The sequence below is a fragment of the Enhydra lutris genome, unplaced genomic scaffold (assembly GCF_002288905.1).
Source record: "Enhydra lutris kenyoni isolate GAN:26980312 unplaced genomic scaffold, ASM228890v2 scaffoldscaffold6, whole genome shotgun sequence".
Taxonomy (NCBI): Eukaryota; Metazoa; Chordata; class Mammalia; order Carnivora; family Mustelidae; genus Enhydra; species Enhydra lutris.
In genome coordinates, this window is record NW_019154090.1 from 44,918,131 (window position 1) to 44,934,848 (window position 16,718).

Here is a 16,718-nt window from a genome sequence, read left to right on the forward strand (position 1 = left end):
TTCAAATTTCACCTCCCTTACTTCTGACTTATGTACCTTTGGGAAAATCAATTCACCTCAGTTGCTCATCTATAAAATCAGGACTGGACGGATTCCAGAGCCTTTGCCTCTGAATGGTGCCCCCACTCTTATCTTCTTCATTGTCACCTCACCTGTCCCCTTCCTCTTGGCCTAAACCATACTCCAGATTCTACAGTCTTGCAAGCATAGCCCTGGACTCTGTGCCCTCACCTGACTACTGTCCTTCCTTTCTCCACCACAGGCCTTACAAGAAGAATGCCTTGGGGGTCCGAATAGTCAACCCCAAATCACTTGCTCAGGTTATCTGGCTATAGACTAACTGCCACGCCTAAAGTATTCAGCAGAACTCATCACCAAATGCTTAGATGGGAAATAAAAAAGGTCTTGTTTTGGCTTCACCAAAATGGTTTTGAAGCACCTAGCACTGTTTACTTTTCTTGGCTCCTTATCCCCTTTCTTTCCTCAACTTTTCAGAACCGACTCTTTCTGGGTTCTTTTTCTATTTCCCTGACTTTGCTTTCCTGATGACATTACCTCATTCCTTTTTCTTTACAGTGTTTTTCCCCCCTAAGGTTCCATCCTTGGACCTAGGTTTTAACTTGCAAAGTCCATAACATTTTCATGGATGATCTAAAACTCCACACCCACATTTTTTTTTTAACTTTTAGAAAATTGAAGATTCACATGCACTCGTAAGAAATAACCAGAGAGATCCCAAATAGCCTTCATTCCCCTGGTAATATCTTACATAGTATAGCTATAGTACAGTATCACAATCAGGAAATTTTGATTGGTATTTTGATATGATATGCCATATTTGATATCTTTCATCAATATTCAGAGTTTACGCATTTCGTGAGTATTTCACATGTACAGGTGATATACCTACCTTTGGACTCACATCTCAAAGCCCAGAGATAGGCTTTTATCCTTCCAGGAAGAAGGTGGTTGAGGAGATCATACAGCAGTTCCTAATCCTGACAATACCCACATATTCTAAAACAGACCCCCTGCCATCAGCAGAGTGATCCTCAAACTGTGGCATGCAAATCCCCGCCTCTCTACAATGCTCTCCTAGTCTGCAACCCTCCATGAGATCCTTTCAAAGTCTGCCCATCCTTCTAAGTCTGGCTTAGGTCCTTCCTCACAGGAACCCGCCACAGTGCTACTGGTTCATGAATGAGTCCTACATTAATCCTATCTCTCTAGTTACATGTAAAGCTCCTCTGGGGTAGAAATGAGACTTTTTCTATGGGTCTCATAGGTCTGAAACATATAGGTCCTCAATACAAAATTCAATTAAGATAGGAAAAGAGAGAGGGGGCGAAGAAACAGAAAAAAAGAAGCAAGGCAGGTTGAGCTTACTATCACAGAGGAGTCTAGAAAGCAGAAACAAGTTAATTTTTAAAAATAACGTAGCAAGCATGGGCAAAGGCTACAATTTTCCTTTTCCCACCCATGAGAATTATTATTCTGAAGAATCTCACCCTCTTCAACTGTGAGCAGGTTTCCCAAATCTGCTGAAGAATGATACTGGACTGGCTCGGAATTCTTCACATTTGCCAGTGGCAGGAAAGGATCGTAATCCGGGGAGGACAGGTCAGCCAGGGTCAGTGTGTAGTGACTCTGCTGGGTGTATGTGCTTGAACCACAAACACAGCAGTGCAGAACCTGTGAGAAACAGAAGGGAATGTGTGCCATGGATGTGACTAACCCCTGTCCCTGACAACCTGCCAAACCACAACAGCACTTAGGAGGCAGGTAATACTTGATAGGGTTGGTAATACTTAAAGACATAGAATCCTTTCCATTCTAAAACATCTTCTTGCTATTTGCAAGTTTATTCTGCTCCTTTTACAACAACGCCAATAAATATATTCTCAAGATGAAAGGAAAGTGAAAGTTAAAAAGTGCTTATTTTGCCATTCTAGGTGGGAGCACACAGCTAAGTCCTGCTGTGGCCCACCAGAATGTTCATAGAACTTCTTTTTATGGTCCAAAGCTCTACTACCCAAATATGCATCAACAGTAGGACAGATACATAAATCATGGCATATTCTCATTGTGTATTACCAAACAGCAGTGAGTGAAAGATTATTCACAACAGTATAAATGAATCCCTCAGAAATAATGCTGAGTGAAGGACATCAGACACAGAAGCACATACTGCATAATTCCAGCCATACAAAGTACAAAAAAATCTACACTGTTAGACAGGCTAGCAGTACCCCAGGTGTGTGTATGGAGATAGTGACTAGTAGGGAGGCATGATGGGGACTTCTGGGATACCAAGACTATTTAGTTTCTGCAGTTAGGATCTGGTTTCACAGGTGTAACCACTTTGTGAAAATCCATCAAGCAGAACTTATGACTGATACAGTTTTCTGGATGCATATTATACTTCAATAAAAAGTTTCCTTTAAAAATACAATAATATTATTCAGTATTGACTTTTTTATTGGTAAAACAATTTTAAGAGAAATCTTTAAACAAAAAAAAAACACTAGAAAAGAGATAAATTTAAATGACTGTGGCTACTTTATTTGGTCGAGCCAGGCTCACATGGGTTTATAAGCCACAAAGATGACAGAAGTATCTAATGAATCCTAACAGTTATTAAAAGTTTTGATCACTAAAGAAACAACTTAAAAATACACAATACTTTTTAGTAGAATTTCAACCATGTTAAGTGTCTTTTCCCCTTGTGTTTAATACATTTTTAAAAAAGGCAACAGAGTAATAAGTTAATGACTTGGAATATTTTTTTTTTTAAAGGTTATTAGTAGTGGCGGCTGGGTGGTTCAGTCAGTTAAGCTTCTGCCTTCTGCTCAAGTCATGATCTCAGGGTACTGGGATCAAGCCCCACGTCGGGGTTCCTACTCAGTGGGGAGCCTGCTTCTCCCTCTGCCTCTGCTGTTCCCCCTGCTGGTGCTCTCTCGCCGCTCACTTTCTCACAAATAAATAAAATCTTTAAAAAAAAGTAAAGGTTTTAAGTTATAAATATGAATTATATTTGGCATACATATATTGGTATATGTAAATAAACATTATAAGTATAAATCATAAATTATTTATAACCTTTATAAAAGTAAAGATTATAAATTAGTAAAGGTTTGTTACTAAAACAATACGCAGAATTGTCTCTACCTGGTAGTAATTATTCAATGATACACAAATGCTAAATTCATAAATAAGGCTTTCACAGGAGGGAATGTAAAGCCAATACAGAAGGATAATATAAAGGGTCCAGAGCAAACACCAAACCTAGGCATCAGTAGGGGGTGAAATTCAAATATTTTAAGTACTATAAAAATGACGAGGCTAAATACTTTGAAGTGATATATTTCCTTAATTTATTTCTTAAGACTTGGGGTGTCTTGGTGGCTTAGTTGGTTAAGTGTCAGCTCAGGTCATGATCTCAGGGTCCTGGGATGGAGCCCTGAGTGGAGTTCCCTGCTCAGTGGGGGAGCCTGCTTCTTCCTCTCCTCCCTGCTTGTGCCCTCTCTCACTATCTCTGTCTCTTTCTCTCAAATAAATAAAAAATCTTAAAAAAATTTATTTCTTAAAATCTTTTAAAGCAAAGAGAGTACTGTGTCCTTTATACTTCTTCTTCTTTTGATAAGCAGATTTTGTCAAACTACAGCTGTAAATATTCCTACAACATAAACAGTTCTTTTTAAAATGAAGTACAGATAGACCATGTTACATGAAAATTGACGGAGGTCAGGGAGCGGTGGTTTCTGGTCAAACCGCAGTTGTTTAAAGATGGAAGTCATGTGAAAATGCAAGCTTCTTTCACTGAGTAACCATTGCTTCTCTACAAGAATATCTGCTCTGTTTTCAATCCTTAAATTATTCTTTTCTCTTAAAATGTTTCAGCCCCCAAATATGCTTTTCAAAAGGGCACAAATAAGTAAATGTATAGAACATATTTTGGTAATTCTCTGATGCTTAAGTCTATACTCTATGTCCCTGAGGCCCAAATAGAGACTCACCCTGTAGATATAATCCAGCAAAGGGGCTCTGGACGAGTGCTGCTCTTCCAGGGCCGCTGTGGACACTGGGTGGAGGAGGGTGCTCACCGGCAATGCCATGCACCAGTCCAAGAGGCAGAGTAGCAAGGACACAATAAACTGGAAGAGGAAACAGGCCCAGTAACATATACTGCAATCCTTCAAACTTTGCTACATGTAATAGCAAACAAGAGAACAGTCCCTACACAATAATAATTATTCAGTGGACACACAAATGCACAAGAAATGAATGAATAAATAAAGTTTTCACAGGGGCGACCATTAGGACCAATACAGAAGAAAACTACAAAGGATATCCCTACATAGAACATTATTTATAATTTTGTCTTACGTTAAAAAAAAAAAAAACCCAACCTCTGGAAAAAACTTAGCTGATGTGCCACCTACCTTTTTATCTGTTTCCACTGAGGAGTACTCTGCACTTGGTAAAAGAAAAGCAATTGTGGCCACAAGGATCTGCATTAAAAAGACAAACCCCCAATGAAACAGACCATAGCAATAGTTTGGGAAACTGTATGATAAGAGTCCCAAAATGGCCTTGCACTAAACCCAGCTTGGTGCCAACTTGCTAGAGGAAGGTGATTAAAAAGCAGAGAGCCAGTTTAGAGCTCCCTGTGGTCCTGAAAATCAAAAGAAAGTGACAGACCCACACCTAGTCTCCACTCCATCCTACCGGTGCTGAAATTGGGGGCCCCAGAGGAAGGGACATTTCTCTCTGTGGTCACACAAGTCCTATCATCAGTCTCCACACTTTACACAATGAAAGTAAAAAACATTTTCAAAAATAACTATGAAAATACTACCATTTGATTTTCTTATAAACCATTCATGTCTCTGTCTCTTGTCCTGGTATAAAAGCACCCCTTGTATTCTCAAAGGTATTTCTCTTTTGATGATAAACTGTAAGTGATCTTTGAACAACCCGGGTATTTTGGTGCTGACCACCCCTCCGCCGGGCACAGTAAAAATCCATGTATAAATTTCGATTCCCCCCCAATTTAACTACTATTAGCTGACTGCAGGCCAGAAGAGTCATCAATAACATAAATGGATGACCAACACATATTTTGTATGTTATATATATTCTACGCTGTAGACTTACAATAAAGTAAGCTAGTGAAAAGAAAATGTTAAGAAAATCATAAGGAAGAGAAAATGTATTTACAGTCCTCTATCCAAAAAAAATCCACATACAAATTGACTTATGCAGCTCAAACCCATGTTGTTCAAGGGTCAACTGTATGTAGTTGCCCTAGAACACAACTTTACAACTTGCAGCATCTGATATTCCTATGTCCAGAACTCCATTCCACTTTAGGTCACCTAAGGTCTCCCTGAGAGAACAAAGTGATCTCACTGGTGAAATCTACCTAGGGCTGAGAGAAAATAAATCAATATCACTTATTCTCTCCCTGTAATACCACACAGAGATAAGTCAAATTTCCTTGAAGAGTTACCACTGCATGTGTAAAGAACAGGGCATGTTTCAGAAAGGGCAGCTTTCAAAACTGGCAGGAATGGATGTGCCTCATATGCAGGCACTTACAGAGGAGAGGGTACCTCTTCTGTACAGGCAAGCATCCTCAGATATAACCGGCCTCCAGGATATCATTACTGGGACGATTCTTTCTGCTCCTTCTGTCCTTTTCTCCCAACAACTACCCCCCTACCCCCGCCCTCGGGTATTAGAGTAGTAATCTCATTACAGCTGGGGTAATCACGCTATGGCAGAAAGCGTGGTCCGGGGCTTTGGTCTGGAAGAGACTCCTGTTTCACACAACAGTCCCCCTGCCCCCCGCGCCTGCACGGAGGGCATCATAACCAGCTGCCTACTCCTTGTTGGCACCATCCAAATTACTCTCGATGAATGAAGCCCAATCTACAAAAGGTCTCTTTGTTGTGGTCGTGTCTGCTTTTCAAACTCCCCAAGTGTGAGACTCTGCCCTGAACACTGGTGGCTTCTTTACGTAGTGCCTGAAATCACAGCTGAGAAGAGCCAGTGCGATTTAATCTTAAAACAAATGACTCGTATGGCAATGTAATAGACAGTTCTCTAACAATTATTTAAGTATCTGTAATTCATTAAATACCGAATAGAGTGAGAGGGAAATGCTTATGTTTTAGCATTACAGGAAAAGACTTACTTCTGCAATTTTCCGAGGCAGAGAGGTTTCAAACATCTGAAGCTTTTCCCAGTAGGAAACCAGCAACTGAAGAACATCACAGGCCACCTGAGCCACGATTTTGTTAGAAAACTATAAAAGGAAACAAAACCCCAAACGAAAGGATTGAACTTAACACGTACATTTGTCCTAAGGAAGAAAAGAAGAGGCATTTCTTTCTAGCAATGTTTAGGGATACGTTTTCTTGTCTGGCATTCAATTTTTGAAAAATGTGTCCTGGTACCAGATAGTTTGTGTATGATCATCATCCTGTAACTGCCTCTTGTCCAGACTAGCTGTATTAACTTACTTAATGTTCTGCAGAAATAAGTAGCTGTTGTTCAGTCATAGGAAAATTAAAACCATAATTTCAGATGCCTCATGCAGATCGCATAGATTATAGTTTTGACAACTAGAGGAAATTAAAATGCAGTCCACTACTGAGTATTCCCTATGTGCTGGACCTTTTACAAGAATTTTCCTCATTTCTGCATTGATAAATCCTCACTAGCAGCTCTGCAAGGTAGACGTGATCTTCATTTTACACCTGGAGAAATGGACTGAGCAAGTGACTTTCTGTCTTCTAAAATTAAACCGAACGTCCACATGTAATGTACTAAGAAATGTGAAACTCTGATGACTCCACGAACATAATTCATAAGCTCTGGTGTATTCAATTACTTTGAGTATGTTTTTGGAGTCTGGAGTGTGTCCAAGGTCCTCTGGATGCTCCCAGTTCTTGCGAGATGGCATGTCAATAGGGGAGGGATGGTGCCTACAAGGGCTGCTGGCTGGGGTGGATGAAACAGATGAAAGCACCCTGCGCCTCTCTCCCTGGCCAGAACCTGGGACTACTCTGCTAGCCATACCTCATTATCTACAGAAGAAAGATTTGTCACTGATTTTGGGGAACCTCTGGATATGTGGCTTTGGGAAACCTCTGGATACGAAGCTTAGTTGTTTCCTTGCCAGGAGTTCCAAGTCCCAAGAAGCACATCCTAATTGACCTAATTGACCTAATAGCACCACACAGATACAGAAAAGTCAACATTTAGTATCTCAGTGTAAATGCACAGGACAAGGCAGAAATTAGGGCAAAGGGGATTCATTTGAATTCAATAGGATGAACACTTCTTGATTGCCCTTTTCTGGTAGGCACCAGGGCAAGAGCGTCTGTGCTCAAGGGGCTCTTCAGAGCCTGGCCTCTAGGCCTCAGGGGACCTGATGCTCATAGGCTTCTTTCAATCCCTCAAATACTCTGGCTTGCTTCTGCCCCAGGGCCTTTGTACTTGCTCCGTGCTTTGCCTGGGACACTCATTCCCCAGGTCTGCATGTTGCTGGCACTGCCACATCTTTCAGATCATGGCCCTAAATGTCTCCTCTATGAGGCCACCATGACCATCCAAAGGAGTGGCAGCCCACCTGCTCCAGCTCTTCAGCTTCATCTTGTTTCCCACTTATAGTTCCCTTATGGCATTAAGGGCTATCAAGCTGATCTTTGACATTTGTCTGCCTATTCTTTCATGTGTTTAATTTTTCCACATCTCATTCACCATTCATCATATCATATCACTCATTCATCATTCCTAATGTCTCGCACAGCCCCCTGAGGAGTAGCACAAGGTGAGTCTGAGGTGAAGATGGAACCGAGGGAGTGAAGAACAAGAGCAGGCACTGGGTGTGTTTCTGTTGCGTCACAGTGGTCAAGTCATGGAGTGGAAGCAGAAGGCTGGCATGGCTCTTACATCTAGAAGATGGAAGCACACAAGAGGATGATGAGGAAATGAGAGCTATGGTAGACCAGACAATAAGCCTCTGGGCAGAGACGGGTAAGGTGTGAGAGAGGGGGCAGACCACAAAGAGGACGGGCTGTGGGGGGGGGGGGGAGGGCAGGAGAGCTGAGCCTAGCCTGGAAGGAGGCAGCGGAAGAGTGTCTCTGTGTAGGGCAGCGGGCAGCAGGGCCCTGCGGCAAGCAAGGCGAGGCTGGAGGGCTGCAAGAGGAGTGGTATTAGTCACACATGAATGCTGCGGGCTGGGCCAGGGAATTAATCACTCACTCTGCACATACTCATGGAACAAGGACAACGTGCCAGCACTGATGGTGACACATGGTAGCTACACTTGTGGTGGGCATGGCAGAACTCACAGGTTGTTGAATCACTTTATGTTCTATACCTGAAACTAACATCACATTATGTGTCAGCTATACTCAAATTAAAAAAAAAAAAAAAATGCAATAGACCCACTCCCTCCAAAAACCATACGGGGAAAAGAATTCTGGGAAATGCTATCCAGGCTCAGCTAAACTGACAAGTACTAAGGCCACAGCTCCCCTGCTGCCCCAACAGCGCACTCTGCTCCATGTACCAACATCTTGCTCTTCAAATGTATACCAGTTCATGTGCACCTCAGGGCCTTGGTACTTGGTGCTCATTCTGCCTGGAGTGCCCCTTCCCCAGACACTGCCTACCTCCTTCTCACTATTCATTTCTGCACTCACAGGCCACCTCCTCCCACTACAGAGGGAGGATCTTCTGCTTCTGGACGCTCTCTAAAGTGAACATGTGTAGTTGCTTGGCCAGTGTCAATTTCCCCCTCTCTCCTTAACTAATAGTAGATCTTTTTCCAGGTGCAAGTCCTCTCTCCCAGTTCCAGGAATGTGCCCTAACTGACTGAAATTAATCAAAAGATTTTATTCCCAGCCTCAGTCACTGGCAAAAGGATGAGCAAGAAACCTTGGCTAATGCGTCTCAGTACCACTTACTAGAATGCTGTGAGGGAAGTCCTGTTGAACATGAACAAGGACATGCAGGACCCTGACTCCTACTGGCAGACATCCTCCAACTCTGCGGGCATCCCACCCTAAAAGGAAGCCATCTCTGTGGACTACAGAGCAGAAGACTCAGACAATTAGGTCAGTGTTGATGCTGTTCACCTCCTGGATCAATCAGACTCAAACTCTTCCATACCCATGTATTTTCCAGCTATAAGAACCAATACATTCTCATGTTGTTTGAGCCAAAAAAGAAGAGCAAAGCACAGGGCACAAGATGAACAGGGCAGATATCATCCCTACTCTGAAAGACTGACAATCTTGGGAATAGGCAGGGACCTGTTTGTGTATATTCCTGAATGCCATGCTTAGTACTCTAGTTTGTGGGTGACTTGGTCAGGGCTTGTGTTGACAGATTCCTCTGGTGGCAGTATGGAGGACAGATCTGTGGGGGCCAGACTAGGGCTATGGGGTTGGAGGACACCCAGAGGCTCAGTTATTAGCACAGGGAGCCAGCCTGGGTGAGGGATGGCCCTAGGGCAGCAGGACTCTATGACCGAAGATGGGGCTGGGGTAAGGAGGAGGAGACAGTTAATGATGTATCCTAAGATGGGGTAAAAGAAGGAGCAACAGGTGAGGCTGAGGGTAGGGGCTCAGGCTGGGCTGGGGAGACAAGGTTGGCAGCTCACCTGAGCTAGAGCCAAAGGTGACATGCTAGTGCCTTTGGCCAACATCCTGGATGGGATATCTAAGTAACTACAGCTCAGGCTTAGAACACTCACCTGCCACCTGTGCTGCCCACAACAATACCCCACCAGACACAATTAGCTGGGTGGAAATCTGCAGGTGCCTATGAGGTGCACTGCTCTCATTTACTGCTGAGCTACAGGCTGGTTTTCATTGATACCCCCTGGGGAGCATTTCCCCGCCTTCTCTGACCATGCCTTCCCACATCAGATGGAACACCCAGGTCAATCTTGTCAAGTGTTCCTGAAGGGCAGGGTCAGAGCAGAGTGGTACCCAGAGCAATGTGGAAACCATAAGGCAGGAAGCCCTTGCAGGGCTCATGCTCCCTGTGCTGCTGGGGCTGGGCTCCTCCTAGCAGGCCCTGAGGCTCCCTGAGGCCCCTCTTCTAGAGCTGTTCCTTGTGGCCATGCTTTCCCTGCTAGGCCCTCAGTTCTCTGAGATTTATGTGCCACCTCCTTCAGTAAAAGTACCAACTGGGACAGGAACACAGACATCAGAGGGAGGCAGGCAGGGAGCTGTCCCAGGGTCCTGGAATTACATCTTTGAGTTTCCCTCTGTTATTCCTAACAGTTAAAGGGAGGCTGATTTGGCTGATCTTGGCCCTCTGATCTCTTCACAATTCAAAGTGGAGTGAGTTTCTTGGCCTTCTTTAGTTGCCTTCTCTCTTATTTCTAAAATGGGGAGAGCCAGAGCACCTATAGGGGCGGGGCTTCCACCAGACAGTCCCTGCATTGTGCTGGGATGCCTCCGGCAGAGTCTGGGCTCCATGCATTCTTTCTCTGGTGCCTTATGTTTGTCCTCATCATTACGGAAAAGTAAAGACATTTTTGAAAATGTGGAGACCTACAGACCTACAACAACAAAATGTAAGCCCTCATATCCTTCTACTTTTGTTATCAATTTCCATCTCCCTTCTGTACTACATAGAACCATATAGGGTAGAAGGATAGCTATATCACTGTATCTACATATCTCCATCATTCTCAGACACCACTGAGCTATTGACAGCTTTTCCAGGAAAGGGGGAGAGGTGGGGAGGCCACACTACATTCAACATTTGAAAAACAGATCTTTAGAATTGAGGAAAGAGGATATTAAAAAAATTAGACTCTGCATAGATATACAATTGCCAACTTTTTTTCACTTTAATAGTTACATATGAATATTTCACCGCAGCTTCTGCAATTGTGCCAAAGTCCAGACAAGGGGCCAGGGTGTCCTGGGTTTGACCCTGGCCAACTCTTTACTCCCCAATCAGCTCATTTTCCACATCTATGAAGCAGAGGTGGCCGTAACCCTTTACCTCATGGGGTGGTTCTAAGGATTAAAAGCAACAACAAAGGTCAGCGCCCCGCTCAGGACAGAGGGAGCACTCCTAATTGATCCTGGTTCAATCAATTTTCCATTCCTCACCACAGGGATCAGCAGCAAGTGTTTGTCCAGCTCTCATGACAGAACCGGTACAACCAGGTGTGGAGGCAGAGAGAACAGCAGGGCTGGGTGACAGCTTGGCCAGAAAGAGGGGTAGGTGAGGAGGGCTGACACAAAATCAGACTGCACAAGCAGGCAGGGGCTAGACCAGAGAGCTGGATGCCAAGCCATGGGCAGGGGATGCCCCAGCTGGTTACCCTGTGGGCTTAAGCACAAAAGGTGACACAGGGGCTGTCAACGGCCTGATGATGACTGTCCCAGTTGTCAGCTACAATGGCGATGACTATTACAGCAGCACACATCAAGCAGTAAAGAAGGCCAGGCCCGAGCCTGGACTCTGGTGTCAGGCGAACAGTTCAGGGTTTGAACTTTGGCTCAGCCAGGTTTTAGAGCCTGGAATGAGCTCTTCAGTTCTCCTGCACCTCAGTTCCTCCACTGTAAAATGGGACAACTGTCTCACAGCTGAGAACTTCCACAAAATCCCAGCACAGTGACTGGTAGGGACCGGGCACTCACTGGTTCGGGGGGTATAATGATAACAATGCTAATCATTACCATCATTTTTAAGCAGGAGCCCGAAAAGAACCCGGAAGGATTTGAGCTCTGGTTTAGAAAGTGGCCTAACAGTATGTATAAAGGTTTTGTTTTTCACGGTAAGCAGATCTGCTCTTGGTGCCATCACTTATACCTGCATGGCTGTGAGCTCATGACCTGATTCCTCTGGGCCTTGCTTTCCTCTGGTGTGACATCAGGATTATACTATCCACCTTGCAAAGCTGCTATTGTGAAGGTTTTGGAGACTCTACCATGAATCCAGCTCCACGTGACCGCCTAGTGAATGGCAACTCTTCCTTTCATTAACAAAGCAAAGGAAGAAAGCCATCCTTGAAGTGCCAAGAACCAGTCAGACAGTGAGCACTCAGGACTGTTAACCAGGAGCTGTCAGGTCTCTCCCAGTCCTACTGAAGAGGCCAGGGCATGAAATCCCACCTTCCTGTCACTATTACCCACAAAGGACAGTTGTTTTGCTTGCTACAGGAAGCAGCCAGCTACCAGAGGAAGCCTGTTCAGCTGCAGGGCTTGGTCCAGGAACACTCAGGGATGGATGGCCAGGTTGCAGCCACCAGTGGGGAAGCAGCTGTTGGTGGTCTCTCTTGGGAGCCTCACAGGATGTTCAACATGGCTCTCAGAAAAATAATTTTTGATTCAAAATCTCTCATGTACAGACAAATAAGAATGGGGCTAATTCAAACTAGCAGTGGATGACTATCTGGGATACAGTTTACTGTCGAATACACATCACGAATTGGTAATACCTTCAAAGTGACACCTATCACATTGACGGCCTCTTTCAGCTGTGGATGGTTTGTACACTGTGCCAGTTCTTCGCATATCCAGACCCCGAGGGAGCAAATGGCAATGCATCTTTTGAAAAAGAAGAAAAAGAAGAAAAACTCTCAAAAAATTTAATATATTTTCTTGGTATTTTCAGACAAAACATTTTAAATCTTTTTTTACAAAGTGGCCAAAATTATAGATATGTTAACAGAGTGTCTTCCTGAGGAAAAAGATAAGGTACCCTCAATAGTTCAGTTTTCAGGACAAACAGAAATACTGATATTGGTTAGTAATTACATATTTAATGAAATAAATGATCTATTTCCTGTTAGTAGTCACAAAGCACATATCGGTTATTTTTGCTGACAGTTCATGTATTGCTTCAAGGTAGTTTTGAAGAAGATTCAAAAACATGAATCTTAGAAAATGGTTGGAAATCGAGCTTGTAATTGTTTTTCTTACAATAAAATATACAACACCTACTAAAACAGAAGACAAACCCCACATTCCATTGTAAAGAATATCGGAATACAACTTTCAGAATCAACTGCACTGTTACTGCTTTTAAACAATGTGTTAGGACAAAGCCTTCTTCAAGTTGCACATTACTTTAAAAATTACCTTCTTCAATTTTAAATCAATTTTAAGTGGTAGTTATCTTTGAAACTGATATATCCTACTGTCTTTTACAATGATCAAAAAGTCATATTCCTGTTAATTTTTTCTGAATGCCCATATATAAAATTAAAATACTTCCAAACCTGGTTACTTTCCCAAACAAAAGGGGATTCAAGCCACTACTCCGAACCAGACATTAGCTGTGGTATGTATATGTTGTTCTTTGTAAGAAGAGGTCACATCACCAGTGCCAATTAAACTGAATGTACTGTTCAGCTCTCCACAGTGAAAGTTCTTTGTACTCAGTATAATTCAGCTATTAAAATAAATATATTTTGAGGTTTTAAAACCACCATGTTTCACTGGATTCTCACCTCTTTAAGTTAGGATAGATGAAGTGCTTCAGAACATGTTTATTAAAAGCTCTTTGGAGACTATGTCACCTTCTACGAAAATGCACTCAGGATAAGCGTGCAGCCCCCTTTACAAGGCATGCCTGGGCTTCTTGGATTCTCCAACAGCAACATTATACAGGAGTTACACACAATTCAAACCCTCAGCTTTCCTTACTGTACAGAACTATCTCCTCTTGCCTGATTCCTATACTGAGTCTCAGTCCAGAAACTGTACTTCATATTCTCAGTTTGCATTCAATGTCATGTATTCTGTATGCTTTCCAATTGCCTCTTTGATCTTCCCCAGCTTAACTCAGACTCTGAGTGTTCAACCCACTAAAATCTAACTTGGAATTATACCCAATTATACCACTTTAAGAGACTCTCTTCCCTTATAGACTTGCATGTGCATTCCCTTATAGACTCTCTCTCTCTGTGTGTATTAATACATAACTCTTTTTTTTTTTTTTACAACCCATTAACCTATCTGTTAAATGTAATTCATTAAGGGCAAAGATCTCTCATTTCTTAGGAACACCTGCATTACTCTGTAACTATTAGCCTCGCACGACAGAAAACATTTGTTACCCATAAAATGGTTTCATAATGTGAACTACTCTCACCTGCCTTGAGTTTTAAAGCTGCACTAGCTTATAGCAGGTCTTCAATGCTATTTTCTGCCTTTGAAATTTATCATTTAGCATCTGCCTATTCTGGCATTCTCAGGTATTCCTTTTGGCTTTGAGTCTCTGTCAGTTAAATTCTCTGTATCCCAAATGTGTCCTTTGTGATCCCAAATGAGTTCTATCTCTCAAGATGTTTTTTTAGCTAATGGCAGCACCACCTTTACTCTCCTTTTTATGCCAACACACCCTCTGGAGATTGTTTGCTACTCTGCCATCTCACACTTCTCCAGTTTACGAAACAGAAACTTACTATTTTTTCTTACGTTTTCTACATTATTATCACTTGTAATTATAACTAACTTCCCTCATAATTATCTTCCATTTATTTGAAATCTTGGTCATATTTCTGCTTATCTGTGCTTGTGTGACCTCAATTTCATGTTTTATACATGGCTGATAAAGACTGAGCATATCACACACATTTCTATTCCATTTTTCACTCCACAGAAGTTTGGCTTTCTACAGTAAAGAAAAAGGTGGTGGGGGGGAGGTATTCCCAAGACATGTTAAAGGTTTGAATGTGACAGGTAAGTTAAAAGGAGAAATCAAGGATTTTTTCCAAGTTTCTCGATTGAAAATCTGGGTAGATGATGGTGACCTTTACTGAGATGGAGTCTGAGGGACGGTCAGGGGACTCAACGGTTTAGCTGCGGTTGTGTTAGCTTTGCATGTGTTAAGACATCCAAGCTGAGATACCAAGTAGGCAGCTTAATACATAAGCCTGAATATATATGGGATTCACAGAAGAGGCTAGGCAAATAAATTCAGCATCATCAGTATCATAAATTCAGCAGTATTTAAGGTCTGGTTAGAATGAATAAGAGCACCAAGGAGAGTCAGAGAGAGAAGAGGACCAGCCCTAAACCTCAAGTCACTCTAACACTCAGAGGTTAGGTGGAGGAGGGAGACAGAACAGGAGCAGCTGTGGTGACACAGGAATAAAATCAGAAGATTATATTCTAAGGAACTGGCATTGTTCAGGAAAAGGGTAAAGGCAGACTAATTTCAGAGTTAGTAAGACAAGTATGCACATTAAAATTTCTAAGGCAACTTCTTAAAAAACTGAGAATCTATGACTTCTGCAAAAATAGAGATAATAAGTGGAATGTGAAAAAAATCATCTGAAAGAAAGAAAGGAAGGAAGGAAGAAAAGGAGAGGGGAAAAATAAAGGCAAAAATAGGGACAAAATGAGAGAATACTGATAAGGAGCAATAACAAAACATAAAGGCAGATGGAAGAAATACATCCAAGTATGTCAGTAACTGCAGTAAATGGGAAATGAACTAAAGATTCAGTTAAAAGATCAAGATCAGACAGGATAAATGTATAAAATAAAGAATGTACAATTTTTTCAAAGACATCTAAAGAGAAGAATATAGAAAGGTTTGGAACACTGAAAAAATAAAATAAAATTTAATTTAAAATAAAAAAACAAAAGGATAGAAAGTATTATTTACAAATAATAGTGACAAGTGGTTCTTAAGAGAAAAAAAAATCATCCTTAGAAGTAAATAGGGTCACTACATAAATTAACAGATATGATTCTCTATAGAGATTTGATAATTCTATAGTTCTATATAGCTAATAATATAGCTTCAAAGTATATAAACAAAGATTGACAGATACACAAGGAAAAATAGATCAATGCACCACAATAATGGGAGATTTTAACCTATTTTCTCAGTAAATGACTAAGATGGTAAAAATATTAGAAAGGATGTAAAATATTTGAAACACACTATTGAAAAAATTAATCAAATGGACACATCTAGAGCGGTACACCCAACTACTGAAGAAATGGTAATATGCATGCTTTTCAAGCCCACCCAGAGCATTTGCAAAAACTGACTATCTGCTGGGCCACAGAGCAAATCTCAACAATTTCAAAGACTGTCAGTTGACAGACAATGTATTGGATTTGTGATTCCTTTAAGATGTCAGTAGCAAAAAAATAAAAATAACTATATGTTTAGAAATTAAATATATTTCTAAATAAAGAAATATATGAAGGAATCAATGATGGAATCATAATGGAAATGGGGGAAAAAATCTGTAGTGGGAAAATACTACATATCAAAACGTACCGAACTCAGATGACGTAGGACCTAGAAATAAACATATGAACTTAAATGTTGACATTTGTAAAAGAGAAAGGCTGAATTAGTATGTGGAGTTAGTATACTGTTATGTTAATATATCAGAATTAACATGCTGATAAAAAGGAAAGGAATGAAGAATATGAAGAAAGAAAAAAGAGCAGAAAGTAGAAAATAAAAACAAATTAGAATAAAGAGGCTGAACAAAGACAAAAGTAAGTTCTTTGAAAAGTTGATAAATCTTTGGCAAGACTAGTGGCAAAAATCACAGAATACATAATAGGGTCCGGGATTAAGAAGTGCATATAGCTCTTGGAGTGAAAGAAACATAAGATAGCCAATATTATTTCAGAACTTAGATGAGATGGACAAATTTCTGCACAAGTTTAGTTTATCCAAGGTGTAAAAGAAAGGAA

General features: G+C 41.6%; 1 protein-coding gene across 4 annotated transcripts in view; it reads right to left on the minus strand.

The window, feature by feature from the left end:
• LOC111141378 (Ral GTPase activating protein catalytic alpha subunit 2) overlaps nt 1-16,718 on the minus strand; it is a 316,071-nt gene that overhangs the window by 119,037 nt on the left and 180,316 nt on the right. For all 4 annotated transcript variants that reach the window (XM_022493879.1, XM_022493878.1, XM_022493876.1 and 1 more), the window contains 5 exons: nt 12,485-12,593; nt 6,200-6,310; nt 4,443-4,511; nt 4,017-4,154; nt 1,509-1,692 (listed from right to left, as the gene is read on the minus strand). In XM_022493879.1, coding sequence (XP_022349587.1) covers nt 1,509-1,692; nt 4,017-4,154; nt 4,443-4,511; nt 6,200-6,310; nt 12,485-12,593 — 611 coding nt within the window. The remainder of the gene's footprint in view (nt 1-1,508; nt 1,693-4,016; nt 4,155-4,442; nt 4,512-6,199; nt 6,311-12,484; nt 12,594-16,718) is intronic.